This window comes from Terrapene carolina, unplaced genomic scaffold (genome assembly GCF_002925995.2).
Source record: "Terrapene carolina triunguis isolate 2854851 unplaced genomic scaffold, T_m_triunguis-2.0 Scaffold42, whole genome shotgun sequence".
In the NCBI taxonomy this organism is placed as follows: Eukaryota; Metazoa; Chordata; order Testudines; family Emydidae; genus Terrapene; species Terrapene triunguis.
The window spans coordinates 68,623,909-68,651,777 of record NW_020664393.1 but is presented as its reverse complement, the minus strand read 5'-3'; the positions used below and the strand labels follow the sequence as shown (position 1 = coordinate 68,651,777).

At 41.8% G+C, this 27,869-nt stretch overlaps 1 protein-coding gene across 1 annotated transcript in view; it reads right to left on the bottom strand.

The window, feature by feature from the left end:
• Positions 1-27,869, bottom strand: part of KLHL29 (kelch like family member 29) — a 303,040-nt gene that overhangs the window by 37,377 nt on the left and 237,794 nt on the right. Inside the window, exon 4 of the mRNA XM_029912274.1 lies at positions 11,589-11,727. Within this exon, the coding sequence (XP_029768134.1) occupies positions 11,589-11,727 (139 nt within the window). The remainder of the gene's footprint in view (positions 1-11,588; positions 11,728-27,869) is intronic.

Below are 27,869 nucleotides of genomic sequence, written 5' to 3'. Positions count from 1 at the left end.
TAATTAGAGCTACCTAAATAAAGCCAGGGTCCTTGGGCATGCTCTGTCCACTTAGCTCAGTTACAACTTTCAATGTAATAACTTAAGCTGGAGAGGTCATAGGCACAGGGAGACTTTTAAAGCAAAGGACATCTCAGTTATAAACAGGAACCCAAAGAACAAAGTTATTGGCCCTTTCATTGAGTTAATCTATATAGTGAAGCTAATAGAAATGCACACCGGTAAAGTAGGATTAATATTAGAAGGGGGAAAAAATCCTTGCTTGCAATGTTCAAGATTGTGCTCTGGAAAATTTTTACTTACTTACTTACACACACACACTGAATTCTTGGTATTACCAGTAATTTTGTCCTTGAAATGCATTTCCTGAGATCCAGCACACATAGACAAACATCAGCACTAGTGTTTCATGCCTAGTTCAGACATAACTAAGTTTTCTTCATCATCTCCTGAATAAAGTTTAATACACACACACACACACACACACACACACACACACACACACATATAAATTCTATTAATGAGATAATGCACTTGGTGTATTATATAAAATAACTTCACTGCATCATTTTATTAAAAGGTTCTTTTTAACATAACCTTTCTGTGATGCAGTACGAAAAATTTTATAACGAGATGCTTTGAGTGTCAAAGCAGCATTTAGACTCCAGCTGAAGTACCCTTATATATGGAGTTCTCCTAGTATTTCACTTCATCAATTTACAGACAACGATACTGTTGCCTCAAACTGGCTTGCAACACTGTTTTGATTGACTAATGGTCTGGTTGCCTCTTAGAGTTGGCTACAGTCTTACTCAGTTTCACTTCAAATGTGAAAAGCTACCTATGAGCAGTGGAGAAACCAGTTCTCTCACTGTTTACAAGCTACAGTCACAATAAAAGTCAAAGCAAATTCAGAGAGACAAGGTGGGTGAGGTAATATCTTTTATTGGACTAACCTCACCCATCTTGTCTCTAATATTCTAGGACCAACACGGCTACAACAACACTGCATAAAACAAATTCAAAATATTCAAAATGGAGCCGCCTGCAAGGAATGCACATGAATAATGCACAATGCTTTATGTAAATGTACATTTCTGACTAGGAACAGTTGGTTCAACTTTATCCCACACTGCCTCATCATGCTGTATGTGAACAGGGAGACTAATAGACCTTTCAGTGACATCTCTTCACGTCTGAAGCAGCATGACTACATGGGGTGCAACCTCAAATGCATGTCATACATCACAGCTTCTCCCTATGAAAATGGGCACCGAATAAAAGATTAACCTAAAAATAGAGACATTTTTAGTATTGTACACCCCCCACAACCCCGCCAGCATGCAGTGTTTAGAGTCTGCCTCTTTCTCTGTTTCTATCCAGGGCCCATCACAATTCAACAAACAAACAAAATTTAAGCAGCCAAGAAAATTAAATTGATTTCTATCAGATAGATTCAGCTATTGTGGGCATCTTTGACTTCCCTATTGATTATTATCCTGCACATCTTGGCCACTTGGAATTTAATGGCAATAGAACTCAGATACCCCTGTACTTGAAAAGCACATGGCTCTATGGTTTGTGCTAAAGGAGATTTCTGTTAACATAATAGGGCTTGTGGCCCAAACAAATTAGCAGTTTTGATTCTATCCAGAGGGCAGTGGAACATGCATTCTATTCTTTACAACGTATGTTGACACCTGCATCCGAGAGCCATGATATTGCCCCCCCGATGCCATTGGTATGGCTGGAAGTTGCACACACAGACATAGTATATGGCCCTTAGGATTGCTGTCTTCTATATCCAACTACCTAATGAACTTCCAGCTTCTGCTCCACCTCCTAAATGTACTGTGACATTCTGTTCTTATTGGTTTTGGTTTCATAGTGAGGGACATAATTAATATAAGAGCAAATATTTGTGTTCTCATTTCACTAGAGCAAAACATTTGCTACCTATGCTAACGGAATAAAAAAAATCAGAAATTAAATTGCTTCATTCCCTGGACACTTTGTTTGGGTCTAAAGGAAACAGGAAATCCAAGATTAGAATATGAGATGAAGCACTTAAACCAAGAACAGCTACTTCTTTTTATCTCTGTCAAATAGTTTTGATTACCAAATAGAGAACACTAGACTGGGATTGGCAGCTTCTCATGAGGCTGAAGAGTCTGTTAGTTATGTGCTCATTAAAAACTTTTGTTCAAGTCTACACAATTTAGGCGGAATACCTTGGTTACTGTGGAACATAATCCTGGAGGTACTGAAACTCCAGGCAAATAAGAACAAAGTGCAGCATTGCTGCATACTAACTGTCCACTGTTTGACTTTCCATCATCAAAATTATTAAATGGTTCAAAGTCACATGTCTGTTTATCTTGGGATAAACAAAAAAGAAGCTTAATGACATCTATAGCTTACCTCTAGCTAAGTAGAGAACAGATATTGTACTCTGCATGGAAAGCAATGTTTCATGCCTAAGAGCTTGATTTACGATTCTGTATAATTATAGGCTCATCATGAGATATAAATGTACAGATTACACAAACACAACAACATGGATTTACACAACACAGACCCCAAGATGCATGTACACACTGTGGTCACACGTTATTTACTGAGTTACTAGAGTTTATACAGCTGCAAGATAATCAGTCATGTAAATGATGACAACAAGGGACATTTATAGAGCAACATCATTGCAATACATGTGCCATAAGGTGGTGGATGTTCTATTAAATAGGATTTTTTTAAAATAAATTATACCCTAGCATGGCTTCTCTTTTGGAATTATTTTATCGATATCAAAATGTACTAACTTGCAAATCTCTGCCTTCTTTACGCTATCTCAGAGATAAATATTATCTGGAGCCTCAGCTACTATCCATCTGTCTCATGAAACAAGAAAAACACGTACTGTAATGATGCTATAGTGTGATTAGGGTAAAGAACTAGCAAAATCATGAGATTAAATAAATTAGTGTTTAAACACAGCCTTGCAAATTCATCATGAAAATTTACCTGACCAGGCACAAAATCTACTTGTCCACGCTTTACCATGACATTGATGCAGATAATGTTATTACTTGCTCCAGGCAAATAGAATTTGGCAAGGCTGGTTTGGCATACCAGGGGCCAAATGCTCTCAGTTTGCAGCTGTTCAATCCCAAGTAAAGTCAGTGGAGTTCCATGGGTGTAAACCTGTTTGTGTATCGGGCATTTTCTCCTAATGCACCATCCACAAATCAGACAAATGATAATTTTAGACCAAGACAAACTATAGGATTAACAACAAATGCTTTTGTTAACAAGAGACATGGCCAGAACAAAACAAAAAACAAACAAAAGAGGCAAATCTCAAATATGCTTTTAAGGCTATTCAAAGATGGAACATGATCTAATTGCTCTATACAGGCTGCTTCAAAAAAGCAAGGCCAGGATCAGTTGAAGGGTGTAATGCTATAGTAGCTGAGATCACAGACTGAAATATAAATCTGCCTCCCTGCTGAGACTTAAGAAACAGACAAGCGTCAAGAGGTCAGTTTAAACAAGTGGCAAGAGAATGAGCCAATGGCTCTTGGAAGAGCAACATTTGCTGTCTCTGGACTCTTTTGCTAGGGCCTGGGGACAAAGTGAGTCCCTACTTGTGGAGTAATGAAAAACTGGGCCACAGTATTAAGAGTCTGGGCACCAACATACTTGCAAAAGCCTCATTTGAAAAGAAAACAGCAAAATATATTGAGGAACAAAAATTTTGCTTTGGGGATTTTAGACAAAGGAAGAAGAATTAAAAATAAATGTCATGACCGACAACAAGTTAATTCTTGAAAAACTAAAGGTTCCCCTCATCCCACTCAGATCTGATCTCTTCTGATCATATTTACTGCACAATAATAAAACAGCTTACTACACAGTTGGCATTATACAAATAATAACAAATCTATTTCATTGGATGTGGTGAAATTTACACAAGTGTTTATGTAGGTATATCTAAGGCTCCCTTTCAACGCTGGGGGGAATAATTAAATATTTATTAATTATTATGATTACGTATTTATATTAAGGTAGTAGCCCTAAGGTCCTAATTGGCATTTCAAGGATTAGAATGAATTTTGCAAGGTGCTAGCTCTTTGATATAGGGTGTTACAGTTACATTTTTGTAATACAGTTAAGCCTTGTCTACATGGGGACATTCAGGAAAGTTAATCTGCATTAACTAAACGTGTGAATTTAAAGTGAATTAGGTAAACTGCATTAGATCCTTGTGTGGGCACTCTAATTCAAAATTAAAGTGGCCTTAATTGGTTTAGCTTAATTCACTTTTCTGAGTGTCCCTGTAGAGGCAAACCCTTAGAAGAGGCATGTACCACTTTTAAGAAATAAATAAGTGAAAGGTATTATACCACGTAACAGGTAGTGTGTTTTCACATATCTCCTATTATTGGTACTGGGGATTTGTTACCTATAGCAAAACTTCAAGGACTGCTCTGCACATTTTGCTCATCAGTGTTTAGTGCAACAGGAACAAAGGATTTGGCAAAAGCTGATCATATCATTAACATAAATTCAATATCCTAATCCAGCAGTGGCCAATACCGGATGTTAAAGAAAAGCAAAAATAAATAAATAAATCCCACCTCAAAATGAACTTGTGCAGTGTTGTAAATACAGGTGGCATAGGCGGGGTCAGAGTCATCCTTGACCCCCTACAGCTACCTTCTAGCATCCTGAACCATCATATTTGATTATTTTAATTTTAGGTCAAGACAAGCTTTTGGCGGGTGGCCAAAAACCACAGCGTGGTTCCAGTTCCTGGACTGTGCAGTTTTTGCCTATCTGTCTTTGATCCATTTAGCTTGAACTGGCTCTTGTAACATAACTCTTCCCCTTTGCCGGTAAATTGCAAGTCCACAACACAGTCAAGCTCAGACTGGGCCCTGAGATGTAAGTAAATATAGCTAGGTCACACGAATCAGTGTCTTCCGAGCGGCTGCATGACAGCAATGTGGCTTGCAGAAAGGCAAGGGAGTGATTAGTCTGTCATTTCTTGGATAAGATTTGTAGGATTTGTAGTTCTGTCTAGAAATTACGTGAGTGAGAAGCCCCTGCCTACCAAAGAGAGAGAGGAGGCTGAGGTTAAGTGATTCTGCATGGTACCTCTGCAAGCTGGAACTGTCCTGAGGCAGATGCTTGATTTCCACGCCATAGCCTGAGCTTCAAGATGGACCTGCCCTGCCTCACTTGCCAGGTATTGTCTTTCAAAATAGAATGAATTTACCTGCCTGCCAATGCAGAGCAAGCATCCAGAGCAAGCCTGTCACCCCACCAATCCACGACTGCGTTTGCTTGGCTGAATACAGTCACACTGAAACGTCTGCTCTGGACTCCGTGTCAGTTCCTTGGCCCTTTGGTTCAGAAGCACAGTTAAGTATTTGTAACCTGCAGTTCGTTCATAGTGAAGCATGTGAATTTCTGCTCAGTGAAAACATGTTTTTCAGAGCCTGGCAGCTGCGTAGTATCAAACCCTAGCGGCCAGCTGTGACATTAGGGTGTGAGTGTTGCTGCTGCTTAACAAAATACAAACGGCAGGAGAACAGCAATGACAAAAAAGGCTGCCACTTGTAGGAGCATAAATCTACTTCCCATGGCAGTATTTCAAGCCCAACATACTGTAGCTATGAGTTACTTGTTTAAGAGGAAAGGCATTTATAGCATTACTTGCACCTTCGCAGCAAAGGAACAGTACACTTTGTACTTTCCATTAAACTTCCCTTTTTCATAGGCCCCATAAATGGTTTAACAGAAACGACTGATGATATCCCTCTATGTACAGTACATCTCTGATTGCACCTGAAAAACGTATCTGATTTTCAAGACCTTCTCCTCCTCTTTCAAAAAAAAAAAAAAAAAAAAAAAATAAAGGAAGGATTTACTTTCACAAATGTTTTATCTTTACAGGGAAGCTGAAAGAGGCGGATGCAGATATGCTCCCGACTTCTCAACTGGGGTTAAAAGCAAAAGTTCTTGATAAGAAGCAAAACAGGAAGGGGTTGCTAAGAGTGGATTTTTCTTTCATCTGCTATTTCTCATTTTTGGCTTCTCATAATGTAAACACAAACCAGACAGTCTGTTTTCCAGACACCTGAATGCTTTTGCAGTTTTGTCATACTGTTTCAGATGGAGAGAGGCAGATTTCTCCTTCTTGCAACCAAATTCTGCCTTCTTTTACAATGGTGTAAATCCAGAGTAACTCCCATGACTTCAATGAAGTCACACTGGATTTACAAGGGTGCAAGGGAAAGCAGAATTTGGCCCTAATAGTCCAAAATTCTCTCTCTCTCTAGCCTTAGCACCCAGGTCCCAGATACAGAAACAGGACCCGCTACCCCATTTTAGAAAAACAAAGTAACAGAGAAAAGAAGCAGGCTATCCTGGAAAAACAATTTAGTCATGAACTAAAGTGACTTTGCTCCTTTGGAAAAGAAAGAGGACCAGAGTGTTGCCAGATTATGTTCCATCAAAATTCTTGGCTTTGTGATCTAATCTCCTGCTGTGTGCATTTTATGCTGTACGCTACTGGAATTAGCCAGCCCTTGGGGCTACAAAGTTAAGAGCATCATTAAAAGCAAATCTTGAACAGTTAAAAGGTACAGAATACTATCTGAACTTCTCTGTACTACTGCCTCACAAAGAAATACAACTCTGAGGTTTGCTTATAAGAGCCAGTATTTGGGCCAAGAAAGGGATTTTAAGCCAAGAGCTTCCTATCAATGTGAATTTGGTAAGGATTCCAGGACTTGGGGCTTAGAAAAAAAAAATAAAGCTAATTAAAGAGGTCCGGTGAAGTTCACTTTGCCCTAGAAGCATCATACACTCCATTTATATGGCAGCTGTATTTGTCTACTTAGGATGCAGTTTAAAAACATTATACCACATCATGGGATTTTCCATCCCTTTCTTCCAGACACACACAATCAAAACAAAGAAACATACACACAATCAAAACAAGGAATTCTAGTTACAAATGAAGCTGTAAAATCTGGTTCTGGAATGTGGACAACCTTGCCAAAGTTGGGAGGGGAGGGATCCTTGGGTTTGGGGTTTTGGTTTGGCCTATTATAGAGATGGAGCCCAAAGCAAAAATTAAGATTTGGATTTTGAAACATGCCCTCTATCCCCCCATAAAAATATATGGTGTGTGTGTCAAAGTTGGAGGGAGGGCTGTTTGGATTCTGGTCTATCTCTAGACATGTAGAGATGATCACAGATGTATCTGACATATACACACATATAGCATTCACATACGGGTTGAGCCAGAGCCACAAAACTCAGATTCAGATTCTGGTCTGCATTTCAACCTCGCTTCCATAAATGGAAAGAATTCAGCTTTGGGTATCTGTTAGGGGCCAACTCCAATGCACACGTACAAGATATGTGGATATTATTTAGGTTACAGGGGATCCTCCTGTTTCTCCACCTCTCACCCTTGTTTAACATTCACTCCCCCTCAAGGTCGTCTACTGCAGTAACCTCCTGTTGGCCAAGTCTGAATAGGATCTTGAGTAATGCCACCTGATTAGCCAGAGGACTCCCTCCAACAAGGGCTGAACATGCTGTCTATCTTATCACCAGCTCTAGGAGCAAGTGATAAGATCAAGTAATGAAATACATCTCTCTCAGGAGGAAAGTTCTAAACATTAACCAAAAGAGTCACCAAGAAAAAAAATCCTTACAAATTTAACATAAAGGCCTGGTCCACACTACCCCCCCACTTCGGACTAAGGTACGCAAATTCAGCTACGTTAATAACGTAGCTGAATTCGAAGTACCTTAGTCCGAACTTACCGCGGGTCCAGACGCGGCAGGAAGGCTCCCCCGTCGATGCCGCGTACTCCTCTCGGCGAGCTGGAGTACCGGCGTCGACGGCGAGCACTTCCAGGATCGATCCGGGATCGATTTATCACGTCTAAACCAGACGCGATAAATCGATCCCAGAACATCAATTGCCTGCCGCCGGACCCTCCGGTAAGTGTAGACGTACCCAAAGAGTAGTAAGTCTGTTCCAAGAGTTTGATGTTTAAGAAAGCTACAAAGTAAAGGGGCATAAGAATGATAGGAATATAATTAGGCCTGCCAGCTGTGCTTTGGTTTGAGGGCACACACATCTCACCCAATCCTTCGGCTTTGCCTGTCTGCTTCATTCTTGTAAGCATGGAGGGTACAAGAAACCTGGAGCAGAGTTCAGACACATTTCAATATGCTGCCTGCTTGTAGGAATGAAGCATGTAGGTATAGCAGCAGGATGGGGAAGAATGCCAGACAGTGAAGAAGCCCAATTCATTGACTTGTTATTGTTGGGTTGTTCAGCATAGGAGTCTGTTTTTTTTTAAATATTGGCTGAAAGCACAACTTGGGCTTAGCCAGAGTGCACCGGACCTTCACCCAACAAAGCATACAAGCTTGTGTTTAATTGAAAGTACATTGTCAATGGGACTACTCATGTTCTTAAGTGCTTTGCTGGTGTGGGGCTAGAGGGCTCAGCACCTTACAGGATCAAGCGATTTTTAAGAACCAACAGATCTTCTAGGATCAGGAGAACAATATGTTTTTATTTGAAAATATAAATATTTTAATGGCATATAAATAAATTAATGTTTGTTTTAAAATGTATATTCAGTTTTGGGTCAGTCAAATCTGACTGTGTCTTTTTCATTACAATGTGGTACACTGAGTCTGAGTGCTGGATTTATTCTTTAAAGACATTGTTGTAATTGGCCTTAATTATTTTCTAACATTCCGTTTTTACTCATTTGGGGTGTCACTTGCTATTCTGCCTTCAGATATTCACCTACAACACCCAGTGGTATCAGATGCAGATAACCAGATGTGTTAGGGCAGTAGTTTGTCCATAGTACAGGATATAAGATGCAAGTACACTGAAAGGTATTTTGCAAACATGTATATCCACGGGGACATGTAGACACATACCCAGAGCATCTTTAAGGGGATGATCCTGTTCCCACTGAAGTCAGGGACCAAACTCTTGTTGACTTCAGCTGGAGCGGAATCAGATCTTATATTTATTGTACCACTGAACTCAATGTCCTTTATATAAATATTTAGGAAATACAAAGACATTTACTTATTCTTCAGCCACTTAATCCAACTGTGTCTGTTTTTATTTTTATGATAATAGAAAGAGTGCAATATAAATCACATTAAGCTTTACGTGTGATCTGCGTTTCATCTTTCCTCAAAGGAGCTGTTAGCAACAGGTGACCATTATCAAGAGAACATTCTAAACATGCTATATTTATAAATATACTGCCATTGTGAACTATCATGATTTTATATTACTAAGGGCATGCTCCCACAAGGTGCTGATTGCCTCTTGCAAGTTTAGTGTCCTCAACTCCCATTAACTTCCATGGGGTCCCTGAAAAGTGCATCTTTAAAATGGTACCTCAGGGCCCCAGGTTTAAGGTCTCTCAAAGACTCTAGCACCAATTTGCACATTCAACAGGTGAACATTTATTTTTCCTATTTTCCCCACCAGACAGCCTGAAAACTCAACCTGGCATCAAGGTGGGTTCCTCCCTATTCAAGTTTCATCACCAGTAATAAAAATGTTGCTGCCTTGGATCCCCCTGTGTAGCCCCATAAGCATTCATCAAGGTTACATGAGTGAGAGTGAGGCCATATATTGAAGACAGTGGGGCTGAAACGGTCTAACTGAGGTCAGAATTTGACCTGAGAACACTTTACTACTGCTGCCGATGTGTGAGAAGGAAAAGAACACAAGCTGACTTTCAAATTCCTGGTTGAGTTTTCAGAGCCTGCAGTTCAGGGGGAATAAACAGCCACCTTTTTCAGTTGGAAACTGAGTGAGTCTGATGTGAGTCACAGAGAGACAAGTGTGGAACTCCAGGATTCCACTTTCGCAGAGTCACTTTTCAGAGGAGAACTGCATTTAAGACTTTTTTTTTTTTAAATGATTGCTCTGTTAAATCAGCATTCAGTCTACGGTTCATCTCCATTCGACAACTAAATTACAATCCTCCCCAGATTCTCTCTAGAAATAGATGGTGCCTGATGACTTTTGTAGATGAACCAACGTCTTCACAGTCAAATCCAAATGACACGCCTTGGCCAGTCAATTACTGGGTTTCTATAAATGATGTCTAAGATCTCCTTTCCCTATAGACTGCATACCTTATCTCTGTGAGAGGCATATACTGTAGCCTTAACTAGCAAGTGATAATGAGCAGACAGGAGAAAAAGGACAGAAAAGAGATCTATCATAGCTAAAGCTAGCAATCATTAGGTTTACAGAGGGAAAATAACAAGCTACCAGGCCAACATATTTTTTATGAATAATTGATAAGGCAGTCAAGCACAATTATATCATAGTAATGTAATATATATGCACAATTAGAAAAACAGCTTTGTGCAAAAGGACATAATACATTGAAAAGGAGATACCAGCCAATATGCCATCCTGAAATAAAATACCATCACTATTGTGTTAGTTGGTAAAATTTAAATACAGAATTTGAAAGCAAGCAAAATGTTCTGTAATTCCATTTTTTAGCACAGTCCAGGCTCAGTCTGCTTAGGAAAATACTGCAAGGCAAAATCAGCAGCTGCATTAATTTGCTGATGATTGAGAGAAAAATGAAAGTTATCCTGGTGGTAGTTTTTTTTATCCCTCCCTTCTTGCTACTCTTACTAATAATATGAAAGCACCAATTTATTCCTATCGAGTATATGAAGCATACAAATTGAAAATCAATGTAATGGAAAAAAAAGATTATCATGCACTGTTTAGAATCAATCAGCTAGAAACTGGGGGGGGGGGGGGGGAGGAGGGGAATGCAAAGGCGGAGACATGAGGTTTAGAAATGTACATATTACATCTACTCTAAGCTAAAGCAGTGTTTGCTTAAGAAAAACTCCTCTTAGTCTAACATGCAGACTGAGTTATATTTTTATTTAACATTGTCTCTTTCCAATTTTTCCTATGAAAATTTGTCAATTGACTTTTTGGCCTTTAAAAAGGCCCCAAATAATATTTTTATAAATATTAATCCCCCTTTCTCCTAAGTGCCACACATGGCATGTGACAAAGATTTCAGGGCTGAAGGGGTTAACATTGTCTAAATACTTTATTGTTATGAAGTTTCAGCATCATTCACAGGAAAGCTTATGGCTTACTATAGCCTGAAGGATAAAGTTTTGTACTATGTAATGGAATCCCTTTAAAATATTGATCGCAATAGTTCTATCATGTGGTCTGGATTACTACTAATAGTTCTGTTTTAAGCTTAGAATTCTTAGTGATGGAACACATTCTTCAGCCAAAATAGGCCATTACTGATCAGAAATAATTACATTGTATGAGTCAGATGTGTAACAAATGGATCTGAGTCTCGGTTTGAAAATACATTCAAAGGAGGTGGAAAGAATGGCTACTGGCTCTGTGACAGGAGATTCAATCTTCATAAACCTGCAAGAGAGGGGAAGAAAAAAGCGACACAAATGCGCCCTACAAAAGAACAGACCAGATCACAGCTGGAAGGAAGGCAAACCTTTTAATCAGGTCCTTGAAATACAAGCTGCAGGAAGCTAGAACATTTTGGTGGACTTCAAACTCTTTGCCTTCAACAATAATTTTCAGGTCTGTAAACTCTTTCGCTCTGCGTTGCTGGTTCAACTCCTTCAACATTTCTGCAGAACAGAGAAGACAGACAGTGCCAGGGTTCCCATTAAGAGTTTTTATTTATTTTTTTCTTGTAAAGAAGTAGAGAAATAGGAAACACTTGATATTGTTTGTTGGCAAGACTGGCTCAACACTGACAGTCAAAGAAATAAACAAACTGGGTATTAAAAAAAAATAAGCAGGAACCAGTAGGTCTAAATAATTAAAAAAAATCCTAAACTTGTAGGGGTTAAAAACAAAAATTTAAAAATTCGAGCATCAGCAAATCAGACACACAGATAACACATCATCACAGAAAAGTTGAATATAATTTGTTATAACAGAATGTGAGAACTACATGCATTTGGAGAAAAATTAACTAACTTTTGAATGTATTGGAATAATATTAAGTAAAAACATGGCATTTTGATGTAATATGAACTGGATATGTGTCAAAAGAATAAAACCACAAACCCTGAAAAAACAGCATATCCTAAACTCAAACATACTAAGAATGTGTGAAGCTTCTCAGTCTACAAAATACAATAGTATTAATTGTAAGTATTATGTTATGCTATATTGTATTAAAGTTTAACCAGGATTATCAATGCAACTCATAAAATATCTTTACACGATAGGTGACAATGTAATATGTTAAGCTAATCTTTTAACAGCATTCTTATGATTAAAAAAAATCAGAGAGAGAGTAAATTATTGGCTTTTTTACTATTTCCCATTTTTTACACTCAGAGGATTTTCACCATTTTTAATTTGTAGCCTTTGATAGCTTCATTTACAGCAACAATCGACTTTCGCACATCACAAGAGATTCACAATGACAAAAATAACCTCTGAAAGTATTTCTGTCCTGCAGTAAGCACCTACCTCGCATGATGCCTCCTCTCACACAGCCTCTCGGTACTGAGAGAATGAAATAACAGCATGCCACATGTCTTCATATGTGAATGTGAACTATTAAGCAACCTAGATGTTCTATACACCTGTTGGATCATTTAGGTGAAAGCCTTTCACTAAGGTTGGAGACCAGAATAATTAGCAGGACAAATAACATACAGATAAGTTGAGGGGGAGTAGCGGGGTTGAAGACAGTGATCAAGATGATAAAACTGACTTTAATATTAATGTGTTTTATATATACATATATCTATATATGCACATACAGACACACACACACACACACACATATATTTGCAATAGGTCAACATCCTCATTTCCTCAAACATCATAAAATCATGTACAGATCCATTTTCAGATAGATCTTTACATCTAAAGGGTCCAATTCTCATTCACATGCAAGCCCCCTTTACAGTGTAAAGGCATCTTAAAGGGGGTGTAATTGTATTTATGCCCACTATATTGCAGAGTGATATAAAGGGGCCTTAGTGTAAAAGAGAATCAGGACCAAATAATCTTATGCTGTAGTCATGTTTCTTCTGCCTCCAAAATGAAACTCATCAAACAAGTGTCATTTTAGAGAAGCCTCAGTTATCCAACAGCAACAAAAAAGCATGCAAATACTCAACTGCTACATTAAAAAGCAAACTGAAATCCACCCAAACCCCAACATCTGTGGTGAACATTTTTCAGGACTAAGTAAACAAATGTCACCTTGCACATTTATATCTATTTAATGGAAACACAGTAGTGTCTGAAAGGCTAATTACTATGCGCTGAAATGGGTCAGCATTCTCTGGAGAGCAGGCAGATCATTAGAGAGGGCACTGAAATAACAGTAGGCTTGTGTCAGATCTATAATAGAGGAAAATATACCACTCTGTCCTGTTGGTGCTACACCATGGACTATTTTTAACACATTCTTTTAAACTAAAACATAACACTATTGCTCAAGCAAATGCAAAACTTAAATGGGGATGAAAGTGTTCCCTCTCATCTAGAGAAGTTTTAAGCTTTTGCATGTGGCAAACATTTGATGATGGACTCTAGAACATGGGCCAAAGTCTGAGCGGGGCCGGAACCCTGCAGGCGTTGTTCAGTCAAAACCCCTGCTGAAAATCCAGGGGCACCAATGGGTGTTTTGCCTGAATAGGCCTAAGTGACCGAGGTCTTTGGTTCCACAAGAACATCTTTAGATGCTATTTTTAAATATGTTGGGTTTTTTGTTATTTTTAATTTCCCTTTTCTCTTCATATGTACACCACATTTTTCTAGATCTTCTCAATCTTGGCCCATCTTTTCCTCTCTAATTTTCAGTAACTGGATTTTCCTCAGACCAATTTTCTGTCATTTTATACCTTCATACCTCATTTTCTCCTTCAAACATGTTTTCTGATTCTGTCTCCTCTCCTATATATTTCATCCTTTGTTTTCTGTATCTCTTTTTCAAATGTCCCCATCCAATTTTCTTTCCTCCTTTCTCTACACTTCTGCCTTTCTTAATCCCCTAGTCAATCCTCCTTCCTTCCCCCAGTTGCCATATCTACATAGCCTAGCCATTCAAAAATCCTCCACATATAAGAGATCCAGGTAATGGGAAAGAAGATGGATCCTTTGAGTTTGGTACATCTTTTCCTTCGATACAGTCAGACAGAATAAAGCTTACTCTTGTGCACAGGGTCAGGCACTCCAACACAACTTAATCCCCTAAGTCAAGCATTTCTGATGTTAAAAGATAAGGGGGCTGCAGGTAGAGCAACCATGCGGACCTTTGCCGCTCCTTCAGACTGGGCGGGTGGGTGGTACTTAATACCATTCTGAACATGCTGGGATGGAAGGTGTGTGGGATCTGGCAGCAATGCATACACCTGTGGATAGATTAAAGACAACAGGGATGGGAGTCACTGGATCCATGACCATGGCCAAGAACTCCTTCACACTAGGATTCAGAATTCAACCACTATACCTCCTCATAGGCTGGAGCAGAGGCTACTGAGGGGCTGTTCCCCCATGTTTGGGATGGTTGTTTTTAAGTGCCTGAGACCCTACACAATACATCGTGTAAAGCCTGATTACTTGGGCTTTACACAGCACTCATTGATTACACCCAACCCTGTAGCTGTTAGACTCTCTGTCTACATTGTTTGCAAGCAGGATTTACTTGTGCAGTATACTGCATGCATTCATTAAGGGATGCAAATCACAAAACACAGGTCTGCAGCAATGGTTCAGTTTGGCTCATAACAATATAAACCTGAACAAACCCTGAGAAGCAGCAGAAAGGCTTCTATTTTGCCACTGCAATTTTGAGGTTATAATTCCCCCCTCTCCCGTCTGACCCATTAGACCGCCCTGAACAGTCCTTTTTGTTATGTAGCTCAGTTTCTGAATCAAAGTGAGACAAGGCAGGGAGAAAAGAGAAGGAAGAAAGGAGGAAGTCAGGAAGCTCCATTGATTCATTGATCTTCCTTGTTGAGACCCCCTTTGTATTACTAAATAACTAGCAGGCATTAGTATTGGATACAAAGCTATATCAGAATGGATCCTTATTCTCAGTATATTTGTAATGCTCATACTGTGCTTAGCCAGGCATTAATGATTTATGAGGACTCAGGCTCAGTTGCAAAACAAATTTTTTCACCAGGTAATAATGCCTGCCGATGAATTGTACACTGCAGTCCTGGCAGTGAAAAATGATCTGAGCTTTCCCTTGCTTCTCTTTTTTGGAGTTCCTATTTTCATCTTTTCCTCCTAAAGATGGGATTCCCTAAAAGAATCATAAAGGAGTGCAGCGGGGTATTTATTATTATTCATTTATTCTTTTGGTTTCTTTGCTTTTAAAGAGGGAGTCTCTTTCTTTCTTTCTTTTCTTTCTTTCTAAAGGGACCCACTTATATGCACAGCTAGCGAAATAGAGGAAAGGGAATATCTACACTGCAACGGGGAGTTGGAGTGCTGGAACTGCAGCACGTGTAAATATAGCAGTGTACCCACAGTGTCACAAGCAGCGGCAAGGGCTAGCTGCCCAAGTACGTAGCCAGGCTTGTGGGCTGTATTTGGTTGGCTAACCCATGCTGCCGCAGTGGCTACACTCTATTTTTAGCGAGCTAACTTGATCAAAGCTATGGGTATGCCTATGTGTGTGATAATCACACCTCCCGATTGCAGTGCAGACATACCCAAAGACTATAAAACTAGCACGGTGGGCCCCAATGTTTTCTCCCCTCAGTGATTCCATAGCCGATATACTCAATTCGCAAGTCAAAGGATTTGTTCCTATGTGCCCACTCACTATAGGATCTAAGAAATTAAGCTGGGTCATTTCTGTTGCTTACATCATTACTAATGCTAAGGATCCTGTAACCAGAACCTGGCTGAAAACTGATGATGCATGATATAGAATAGAATCCAGCTTGCTCTCCCATAGCTCCATGGGCTCTGCCATTGGGCTAAGGACAGTAAAACCAAAAAAGGGATACGATTTAAAACCCAGCCTCCAAACAGCTCTGCAAAGTTTGGGGTGAGAGGTACTTTACCACTATTAGCCTTCACAACATGGCTAGGAGGTACTTTAAACACAGTTATACCCAGTTCACAAGAGAAAGAGAGGCACATAATGTTGAAGTGACTCTGCTGAGGTCATACAGTGAGTCAGTAGCAGAGTCAGGAACAGAATTCAGCATCTCTGATTCCCAGTTTCCAACTCTAACCACTGGACAACAGTCCCTCCCACTCAATTGAGAAATTACAAACTAAGCCAAAAAAGCCCAATAATCATGCTGCAGTAGGACCAACATTTGTGTTCTACTCCTGAAGAGCCAGCAAAGGGAGCAGAAGTAAACTAGTCAACCCTATTCCAAACTACCCATCATACTGCTATAACAGCCTACAAAGTAACTTGTTACCCACATTTAGACTGTATTTCAAACAGTGGGGACTGGCAACACAACCCATGGAGGCTTAACTTGTTTCTTAATAATGCCCTCAGATTTCCTTCCATTTGTAATAATAGACTCATTAGTTTAGTTTAAACTCTGAGAAGTTCATATGAGAAGTTCAATTATGAAGCAAAAACAATGAGTCAGGTATGTAATGATGACAGAAAATTTTGTACAGTAGTGAGCTGCTTCACTTGAGTGGCTCCCTGGGAGAACAAGATGAATGCCCCCTCCTGAGATGCACGGTTATTTCTGAGGGCAAGTCACAGAACCATAGCCAGCTATGTGACCTGCCGGGATATTGCACTGGGTCTCACATTCTGTTAGCATCTTTTGAAAAACCCTTCTTCACCCCATCCCGACATACATGAACACACAGACAAAAAGAGTAAAAAGAATGGGGAATGCTACGCTGAATTGGTCCCCTTACTCTGGCAATAGTGTTAATGACAGGACTGATTTAACTGTGTAGGCAAGTTTCAACGCTATGCCTAGACACGCTATTACACTCATCCATCAGAAGTACCTAGGCCTCCCTGGCTATGCAGCTGCTAAGGCTGTTTTCTATTCCAAGGTGGCACTTTGACCCTGCACACCTGTCTATGACTGTGCTGATCACTCGGTACGTTCCAGGATGATGTGACGTGGGGATTGGTTATTCCCCACTTGACAGATGGAGAAGATTCCACATGCTGTGAAGACAAAAACATCTCCTTGGATAACAGATTTGTACTTATGAGTCAGGGAAAGGAAAGGGCCCATCATTCTCTCCTGCCTCCTCAAGAAAACAGTAGGAGGAGAGGGGAGGGGGATAAGTGACTTTCCAACAATAGAGGGCAGGAGAGGGCTCCCATCCATTGGCCTGTGATCCTGGCATGAGTCTGAACTTTGGGGTAATTATTTGTATGCTTTTTACAATTAAAACTGACATTAGCCTGCACCTGAAACATGTTCATCGTCATTCTTGTGGTCATTCAGGTATAAGGGCCCAGCAGGGGTAGGAGGAAGGGAAGAGAGGGAGTGACAGGACAAAGCAGAGAATCATTCATATAAAGCTCTTCTCCCCAGCGTGAACAATTATAGGTGTTTATTGTGACCTGTCCACAGCAGACCAACCTTTCTCCCAAATAGTCAGTTTGCTGCAGAGCCGGCATGGCCGGCTCCAGCATTTCTGCCGCCCCAAGCAAAAAAAACAAAAACAAAAAAAACCCGTGATCGTGATCGGCGGCAGCAATTGGGGGAAAAAAAAAAAAAAGCCGCGATCGGCGGCGGCAGTTCAGCGGCAGGTCCTTCGCTCCTAGAGGGAGTGAGGGATCTGCCGCCCCCGAATTGCCGCAGGTGACGCCCCTCTCCCTTGGCCGCCCCAAGCACCTGCTTGTTAAGCTGGTGCCTGGAGCCGGCCCTGAGAGCCGGGATCTTCGGCCATTGTGACCCCAATGCATATCAATTTCTGGTCAATATTATGAGCAGCTCACTTCCATATGGCCCTACATCAGACAAAACGAGCAATTAAAAAAAACCCACCGCACCCTGTACTGGGGAACCAAAACCCAAAACACAGACTCACTGACCGGGTTTTCTGTCGGTTTAGTATTGTGGACAACTTTAAATATGTATGCTGACAAAGAAAGCAATAAGCTAGCTGCTGGAGAGAGTGTTAGATCATTTTTAAATTCAACATTGAACAGATAGTTACATAAGATCATTTCCTTCAAAAGACACTTCATCTTCTAGTCAGTGATTTTCCCATTTTCAAGAATGGTGCCAGTGATGATGAGATGCCTTGTGGTGCTAAAAAGGGTTTCCATTATTCATATATGGCCAAATCCTGCATGCCTTCCCCATGTGAGTAATGGACACTGAAGTTAGTGGGACTACTATTCACATAAGGAGGAAGCTGCGCAGGGTTAGGCCTGTAATTAGTCTTCTTCAAGTTACTCAAAACTCTGGAATGCTAGAGCACCATTTTTTCCCACCAATTTGCAGTTCATTGTCATCATCTTAGCTGACATTAGGATGTACTCTGAGGACAGAAACCTCTTCACATGTTATGCAGGTGACATTTTCCAGTCCTATGTCATGGAGATAATTCTAGTGTATTATTTTAACACCTTTTCTTTTTACATCCAGAGATGAAAAAGAGCTAAGTATCTGATTGCAGAATATCCATTTAAAATGTACTATTGGAGAAATCATTGCTGCCATAAGGTATGCTTTAAAAAATATAATATAAAAGGAGTCTGTTTTGTACTCAGGGCCCATATAAGAAGCCAAACTTCAGCTATCTTGACTCACATTCTCAGAGTAAAATCTTCTATACTGTAAAATTAGTGGAGTAGACAATATGCCTGAGAGTTTGTGAGTGCTGGGGGTTGCCAATCTCTCTAAGGAAAACCTGTTTGATTAGCTTGGGAAATAAAGTGGTTTTACTCTATACCTGGGGTGGCAGGAAGAATGGGAAAAAGAAGACAATTATAGAAAAAATATGGTCTGTGTTCTCCAACGCAACCTGCGATCACTGGACGGACAAGCAGTGAGACTACAGTTCCAACATGCAGAGGTCCATCAAGATGTGCAGATTAAGATGGAGCATCATATGCCAAGATCTGTAGCCTTCTGAGGTTCCCCTCTGATTAAATATGAGGCTGGCAGCAATCTGCTCCACATTAGACAAATCTGGCATAGCCCAGGGGATCCTGGCAAGTTGCCAATGCGGCCCTCTGTTCTGTATGCAACATGCCACTATTTCATGTAGCACTGTAATCTGGTTTCCAGTCAGACCACTATCTTCTCCAGAGACAGAGAGATACAAATCCAAGCATGGAAACTCAGAGTTGCCTGGTTTTAAACAGAAATCTAGCCCTGATTGTTTTATTTGCCAGAAGATAGGTCTGAATATCAATAGATGCTTATGGGACAGCTAAAATATTTATTACTGTGTGATCTGGGATGGATTCAGCTTTATCCTAATTGCCTGTAGCAGAAGACTAGTAGATAGCTTTTAGACCTTTTTTGATGTCCTTATGTAGTGCAAGGCAATAACTGAACGTTTTTCTAGTTTTGAAAGCTCTGAACAAGAAGCACCCATCTGTGCAACTGATAGTGTAATTAAAGGCTCCCCTACATGTCAGCAATTGTCAAGTGTTGACCAGTTCAGATGGAATAAAAAACAAAAACGACATACGAAGTATTCACACACAGAGAAAGGAAACGCTTGCTTGCCAAACTGTACAAATCACAAAAGTCTACAGTTTTTTTAAACAAGTGAGATGATTTCTTACAATTAATTAGTGGTGTATCCAACAGAAATTACAGATAGTTTTAGAGGTTAATAAATAAATACTTTGCACTTGCATAACACCTGTCAACTGAGGCGACCAAAGCACTTTACATACTTAATGAATTAGCCCCCTATTCTATGCCCAATTTAGTCAATAGCAGAACTCCCACTGACTTCCACAGGAGCAGGATTGAGGGCTTTTCCTCACACTGCAAGGCAGATATAAGTAAAGTACAACTTGGAGAGAAGTCGATATTTATTCATCAGTTGTAACAGCCATTTTATAACTGTTCAAATTACTGTAACACATGATACCTTGTGAAGGCAGATAAAAAATCATTTAAAAGAGCAGCCATGAAACCCCACACTTTCAAAAGGCATAATGCATTATCTAAAACAAAAAAACGATGAGTATAAAATAGAAGAACTTAGCACGCTATACCTCTCTAGCGCCTCCTGTCTTGGAGTCCGGGAGATAGCCCTCCGGCTGTGTGGTTCAAGGCATCAGCCCCCTTGCAAGGGGGGAAGTTAAAGGAGTCCAAACAAAAACTCAGTATGCTCCTGCAGCCCACAAAAAGCTGAGTCTGAGGTGTTGGGAAGTCAAAGAGAAAACAAAGAAAAAAGAAAAAAAGAAAAAGGAGCCTGGTCTGCCAAGGCTCCCAAACCATTTCCCAGGTCAGCAATCCCTGCTTCCAGGGCCTGGGAAGCTCTGAGTTGTAGTCCTGGTCCTTCAGGGACTCACCCTGCACTGAGCAGGGATCCTCCCTTTTAAGGACTTGCCCATCTCCAGGCTTGACAAGCATCACAGGTGCACTGGGTTGAGGCTGATTGTGCCCAGAGGAGCTCTTTAACTCTTTCCTGACTGGGGTGGTGTTCTGCCCCACCACATATCTTCCCCCTCAAGGCAGAGCTCAGGATCCCATTGTCGAAGCCCCACTTCCTGCAAAAAGAAGTCCCCATTACTATGTTTCTTTCCTGCATGGTATTGTACTCTAAACTATAGGGTTGGCAAGACAAGTACCATCACAGAAAACATGGGCTGATTTCCTTCATTGTACTTAGTCCCCAATAAATAGTCCCTAAGGGCTGCCAGTGCTTCCTTTTTTGATCACTGAACAGCCCTTTTCCCTGGGAAACAGCTTGCAACTTAGATTCAAGACTGGGTGCTCCTCAGGGTTCACCTCTTGTGAACGTACTGCCATAAGCCTCCATCAGAGGTGTCTGTCTATAAAGAAAACTCTTTGGAAAAATCTGGATGGGAGGGGGCAGGTTCCTGGCACTGTCAATCTTTCAAGGCATTAAGGTTCTTCTCACCGGTTGTTGTGTCAGGGACCTTCCTTGGATTCCCATCTTTTATCATGTCTGCAGAGGGGCGGTGATGGTGGCAAAACTGGGAATGAATTGCCTCTAGTAGCCAGCTGACCCAAGGAAGTGCCTCACCTGCCTCCTCATCTAAAAAAAGGGATACGCTGACAATGCCTGCGCCTTGCTCACTAGAGGCCTAAGTTGGTCGCCTCCCACAGTGTAACCCAGGTAAGTCACTTCCTGATTTGCCAGTTTGCATTTTGCTGGACTGGCTGTGAGGCTCTCAGCCAGGGATTGGAGGACTGCCCATACCTGTTGCAAGTGGTCATTCCAGTTGTCACTGGATGTAACTATGTCATCTAAATACACAGCAGCATACTGTTGGTGACCTCGGAGTACTCTGTCCATTAACTGTTGAAATGTTGCAGCTGCTTCATGTAAGTCAGAGGGCATTGTCCTGAAATGGAAGAGCCCAAAGGGTGTTAAAAAGACTGTTTTCTCTTGTGATGAAGTTGAAAATGGGCTCTGCCAATACCCATTTGTAAGATCCAAGTTGCTGATATACCTGGCAGTCCTTAAATATTCCAATAGCTTGTCCACTCATGGCACTGGGTACACATTCAACTCCCAGACGGCATAAACTTTTCAAAAGTCTATGCAGAAACATGTTGAACCATCAGTTCTGAACAAGAATGATGGGCCTTTGCCAGTTGCTTTGGGATTCCTCAACCACTCTTAGATCCATCATAGCCTACAATTCCTCCCGGCCTATCTCCCACATCTTCTGAGGTAAGGGCCCAGGGTTATTTCCAATCCACTGTCCCAGGGCTAGCTTGTTCTGGTGGTGTAACAGCTGGGTCTGACTTTTTGTTCAGGTAGAAGTTCAGTGCCCATTTGCATTTGCACTGGCTCTTGGGAATTGGGTGCTTGAGGCCCTAGTTATGGCTCTGGTGGGTAAGGAGTTATTAACATCCCCTCTCTAATTTTCCAAGGGTTTAGCAGGTTCACATGGTATAGCTTAGTTTCTTTACACTTCCCAGGCAGGCAGACCTCTTAGTCCACAGGGCCAAGCTGATGAACCACTTCAAGAAGTCCTTGATACCTGGCTAGCAACTTTGAATCCGTGCTGGGAGGCAATATCAGTACTTGGTCCCCAAGTTGGAAGATCCGTAGGCATGCACCCTGGTTGTATGTTTCTTCTTGTGCCTGCTGGGTCCCCAACTGGTTTTCATGAGCAACTCCCGCCCCAGCTTCATGAAGTGCTCCCTAAGTTGGATAACAACTGGGCTGTACTGGTTGCCTTCGGGTCCTGCTCTTCCCAGCCCTCATGTAGGAGGTCTAATACTCCTCGAGGCTGTTACTCATACAACAGCTTGAAGGGAGAGAACCCAGTGAAGGTTTTCTTATAGTAAACAGAGGAGAAAGTAGCCAGTCCCAATGTTTGGGATCAGAGGCAACAAATCTTTTCATACCACTGTCTTCAGGGTTTTGTTGAATCTTTCAACTAATCCATCTGCTCGTGGATGACAGATGGAGGTTCTTAGCAACTTGATCTTCACCAGGAACCATAGCTCCTGCACTACCTGGGATGTAAAGCTGGTCCCCTGATCCGTCAGTATCTTCTGAGGGACCCCTACTCAAAAGAAGAGTTACATGAGTTCTGGGGAAATTTCTGTCGTCTTTGCAGAGCACAGCAGGATGGCTTCTGGGTATCAGCTGGCGTAGTCTACAGTCACAAGAGTGTACTGATGCCCCTCTACACTTCTCTCCAGGGGGGTCTAGTGTGTCCATTGTAATGTGCTTGCAGGGAATTTTGATCAGAGGGGGTGGGATTAAGAGGACCGTTGTGACATCCTCTTGGGTAGTTAACTGGCACTCGGAACAGGAGGCACAGTATTCTCTGACTGCCTGGTAGATGCAGGCCAGTAGATTTAAGCCAACACTCAGGACAAGGTTTTTCCCCAGCCTAAGTGCCCACCACAAGGACTAGGTTGTGTGCTAGTTGCAGGAGTGCCTGGGTACCCGTAATTAGGTCCTCACCTCCACAACCTATCTCGCTCAATGTGGCATTCTCCCCAGAGTATAAAATGGGGCTGCTGCCTCAGGGTTCTACCACCTCATCATTCACAATCTGCAATCTGACCATAGGCCCTGCTCAGCATAGAGTCCCCCCTTTGTTCACGGGAAAAATCCATGTCACAGGTAAGGGCTTCTAAATCTGGCGATGGGAATCCTTTGGCTACTGCTCTTGTCTGCAACCTGGATGGATGTCCCATGTATCTCAAACTCCCCTTAATGGGGTCTTCTGGTTCTCCTAACATGGCTATTCTCACTGGTCCAGAACCTGCCCCAGGCACTGAGAATGGGTCAGAGGCCACGGTTTCCAGTTTTCCTAGCTCATGGATAATTTCCCCAAAATATCACCAGTCACAACCAATAATGACAGGATAGGCCAGTACTGAGGATAGAGTCACCAGGAGGGCATCCATATGCCAGCCCACACTTAACCATAGTCATCTGCTGGGGTAGGCCTTCATGCTCCTGTGAATGCATGATTGGAAGACTCTCTCACCTGGGGTCTCTTCTGCCCTGGCCAAGTCTGAGTGTATCCAACAGACCTTGCACTTCATTCCATTGATCCACACAGGAACTGTTATTTTAGTGGGTACTTTCTTCCAAGCCCTGCTCTCTGCTGTCCACACCTTGGCGTACTGACAGGCTATAAGGCGGCATTCTCTTTGGATCTGTCCTGGTTACCCACATGAGAAACAGGTCAACATGTTGTGGTCTGTGCCCATTCTCTCATCCAATAATGACCCAGCCAGGTGTGGCATCTTAGTCCATACTACCCCCTCTCAATAGGGCAGCCAAGGACCAACCACCTTTTAGAGGGTTTTTCCTGGCTTGTTGCTTTGACTCGCCCAGAGTTGGGGTGATCATCTTAACTGCTGAGAATCTGAAAACGAGAGTACTTGTCCCTGATCGGCAGAGGTTGGCCTTTCCTGACTGGGCTTCACATTAGACCAGCTTCTTAGGCCCAGGTTGCCCCCCCCTTCTCCCTTATTGGGGGGTTCCTCAGAGACCACAAAGTTTTCCACCAGCTGCACTGTGTCTATTAGTGACCCCAGGTGGTGCCTCATTACCCACCTCTGCCCCCCAGTGGGGACTATTTGTACAGTATGTACATTATTACTCAGCCACTTGACCTCCATTCCGCTCCTGTGGCCGTAACCACTGCCAGCAATGGTTCTTCAGTTTTTGGGCCACTACCCATGGCCAGGCTCCCTAGGAATATGTTTCTGACTGGCAGTGATGGCAGTGCATTCTTCACTGACATTGAGAAAGTCCAGGATGGCAACCTTAACTCTTGCATAATCCTGTGTGGCCATAGGGCCAGTGCTCTGGAGGCCATTGGGAGGCCACTGCCATAGGCTCAAAATTGGGTCAAAAAATCTGCAGGGTCATTGTCAGACCTCATCTTAGTGAACTTCAAATGCAGGTGGGAGAACTGGCCCTGGGTCCCTGGCCCTGGCTGCCAGACCCCTGGCTTCACTAGCATGCTGTTGCCCCATCAGTAACTGTTATAGCAGGTCCTCCTACTAGGATGCTATTTCATGTAGTAGCTGCTGTTGTTGGGTCGTCTGATGCTGTTGAGTGTCCCATTGTTGCAAAAGTTGCTGTCTCTCAGTCAGCCACTTGAACCACAGCTCTGGATCCAGGTTGCTTTGCATGAGCTTTCAATTTCCCTCTAATTTGCCCTTGGGTCAAGGCTGGGAAGCAAATGCGTGCACTCATCACCATTTGTAGCAGGCCATAGCTTTCTAGTGCCTCCATGGAAGAGGGTGAGGACTGCTCCCCTCTCAGAGACCAGGACACAGCCCTCCAGCTGTTCTGTTCAAGGACTTGGCCCCTTTGTGGGCGGAAGTTAAAGGAATCCAAACAAAAAGTCAGTATACTTCCACAGCCCACAATAACCAGAGTCTGAGGCCTTTGGGATGCCAAAGACCAAAAAAAAAAAAAAAAAAGGATGAGAAAAGTACCAGCCCTCTCCTTTTTGCGAGAGCATAGGTGGCCAAAGCTCTCAAGTCGTTTCCTCAGTCAACAGCCCCCGCTTCCCTTTTAAGGACCTGCCCATCTCCAGGCTCCAAAAGCCCCACAGGTGCACTGGTTTGAGGCCAATTGTGCCCAATGGAGCTCTTTTAACCCTTTCCTGACTGGGGTAGGGATCTGCCCACCACAAATAGTATATGTATAAAATGAAGTATTTCGGGAGCTTAAATACACTCTGGAAATCATCAAAATACAACACCAAAACCAAACTCAAGATTTATCAGAGCTGAGTACTTTCAACACTACTTTATAGTGCAGAATGTTGGGGAATAAGAAAGTAGGACATGTCCAAACTGTCTTCATTCCATACAACCTGCCTCAGAAAAATCCTACGTATCTTTTGGCCCAGAACAATCTCAAACCAAGATCTATTGACACAGTGCAGCCAACAGGATCTGAGCACCATCATTGCCAGGAGGCGGCGGAGATGGATCAGTCATGTGCTTCGGATGGAAACTGATTCCATCACCAGAGTAGCAATAATATGGACACCTGAAGGCAAGCGAAAACGAGGCCGCCCGAAAACAATATGGCAAAGAGCTGTGGAAGCCGAGCTGAAAAACCTGGGGCACAGCTGGGGAACCATTGAAAGACTTGCCAGAAACAGACAGGAGTGGAGGAGCTTCGTCACTGCACTAAACACCAGAGGCGTAATAGGAACATGATGATGAAAATATTAAGACTTGATGTGTGGCTCTAGATATTCAGTGGGCTCTTAGTGGATAGAACCTGAGATCTTCAACACCAAAATACAGTCTTCTACCATTTGAGTTTAAAGGAATAACTTCATTAGCTGATGGCAGTAGTAGGCTCTTATCTTTTATGTGGACTAGCCATGAGGAAGACGACTAGGAATGGTTCACTTAGCCAGGAACTCCCTTATGAAAGTTTGGAAAAATGGTGGCAGCTTGAAATGTACAAAAGTTCAACTGGTAAAAAGCTTAATTTCCCCCCCCCAGCGACTTATGGATGTGAATTGTGGGAGATTAATGCTACTGACAAGAAGAAAATTGAAGCCTTTGAAATATGGTGCTGGCAGAGACTCTTGTGTATCTCCTGGATGGAAAACAAGACAAATGTCTGTGTTAGAAATATTATTGGAGAGAAGCAGAGCCTGCTGTCGGAAATCAACAGGTGGATATGTATGTCCTTTTGGCCACATCAAGCATAGAGATGGAAATAACCTCAAGAAAGTTTTCATGGAAAGAATGGGGGTAGGTCATGGTGGTAGGAAAATGATCGGTGAGGAGATGGATAGATGGTATGGGACAGATTACCGGGAAGTCAGCTGCTGCGTGCTCAAAAACAGCAATGGATTGAGAAGGTTTTAAAAAATCCTGCTATGATGTCACCAATAGTCACACGCAAATAAATGGATTTTGTTTTTATTTACTTATCTAGTAGAGAAAGTAGACATTTCCACAGTACACATTTTCACACGTTTAGCCAGTGTGTTATACATACAGAGTATTGACAACTTGTCAGGGAATCATTACAGAAGCATTCCTTATGGGTTTAATCCAGAATATTTTAGAGCATCATAGTGCCAGGTTTTGGGAATAATCACAGCTCTGCTGGACACACATGAGACAGCTAAATAGTAGACTGAAGCTGTCAGAATCATTCCCTTTCTTTTGAGCAGCAACCAGGATGAAATGGGCTGGGGGTAAAAAGAGAAGATAACCCTTTTGGAGCAGAAAGGAGTGAAAATGTGTGAAACGGAGCCTCAAAGAGGCACAGAATCACTGCACAGTCCCACCATCAGTAAAAATGAGTTCTTTAACAGACTTGAAGTGGGGCACACTCTTCTGTTTGTCTTTTGCATGTAACTGCCCTTTCAGGGTACATCTCCCAGTACAGTCAGTTTTTATACCCTTTGATTTTTCTATGTAGTTTTTGTTTGGTTTTGTGTAATACAGTTTGAATGAGAAGTTTTTTCGAAATTGGTCTTGGCTACAATTTATCAGGGTTTCTTAATGTCAGATTGTATCTCTAACACAACATTCTACAAACACTGGTAGAAAGGTGAGCTAATCAAACACACCAAACTACTACACCACATATCCACAACTAATAGTGTTGGGAAGGAGTAATGTGCCGAATGCTGAGGAGTAGTCTGTTGTGTTTGGAGGTGGTCGCTTGGTAAAGAAGATGATGGAATAATGGAATCCCTAAGGGGGGGCTGAGTTAAGGTTGTGGCACATGGTCTGTGGGGTACAGTATTTGCAACAAAGATAACGTCTGCCTGTCGGGATGGAGGAATACAGAATATGTATTGTTAAGTGGCTTGCCTTCATTTTCTTTCTTTGTGGGTTTGTATTTGGTATGTTATGTGCACAGCAACCTTAAGGGCTTCATAACTAAGTTTTTTGTATATTAGTTTCTATGTATTATTTAGATTGTGGCAGAACCCCAAACATACAAGGCACTGCACTGGAAGATACAGTTCCTACCCTGAAGAGTTTACAGTCTAAAAAGAACAATCAATTGGTGGGGCAAAAGGTTAAAACACAGAAGCATAGAGATAAGGATGATCACACAACTTGTCAGTTGCACAATTTTGTGCATATGTATATGTGAGGCTGTATTATATAGTATATTTACAAGACTACATATGGATTTG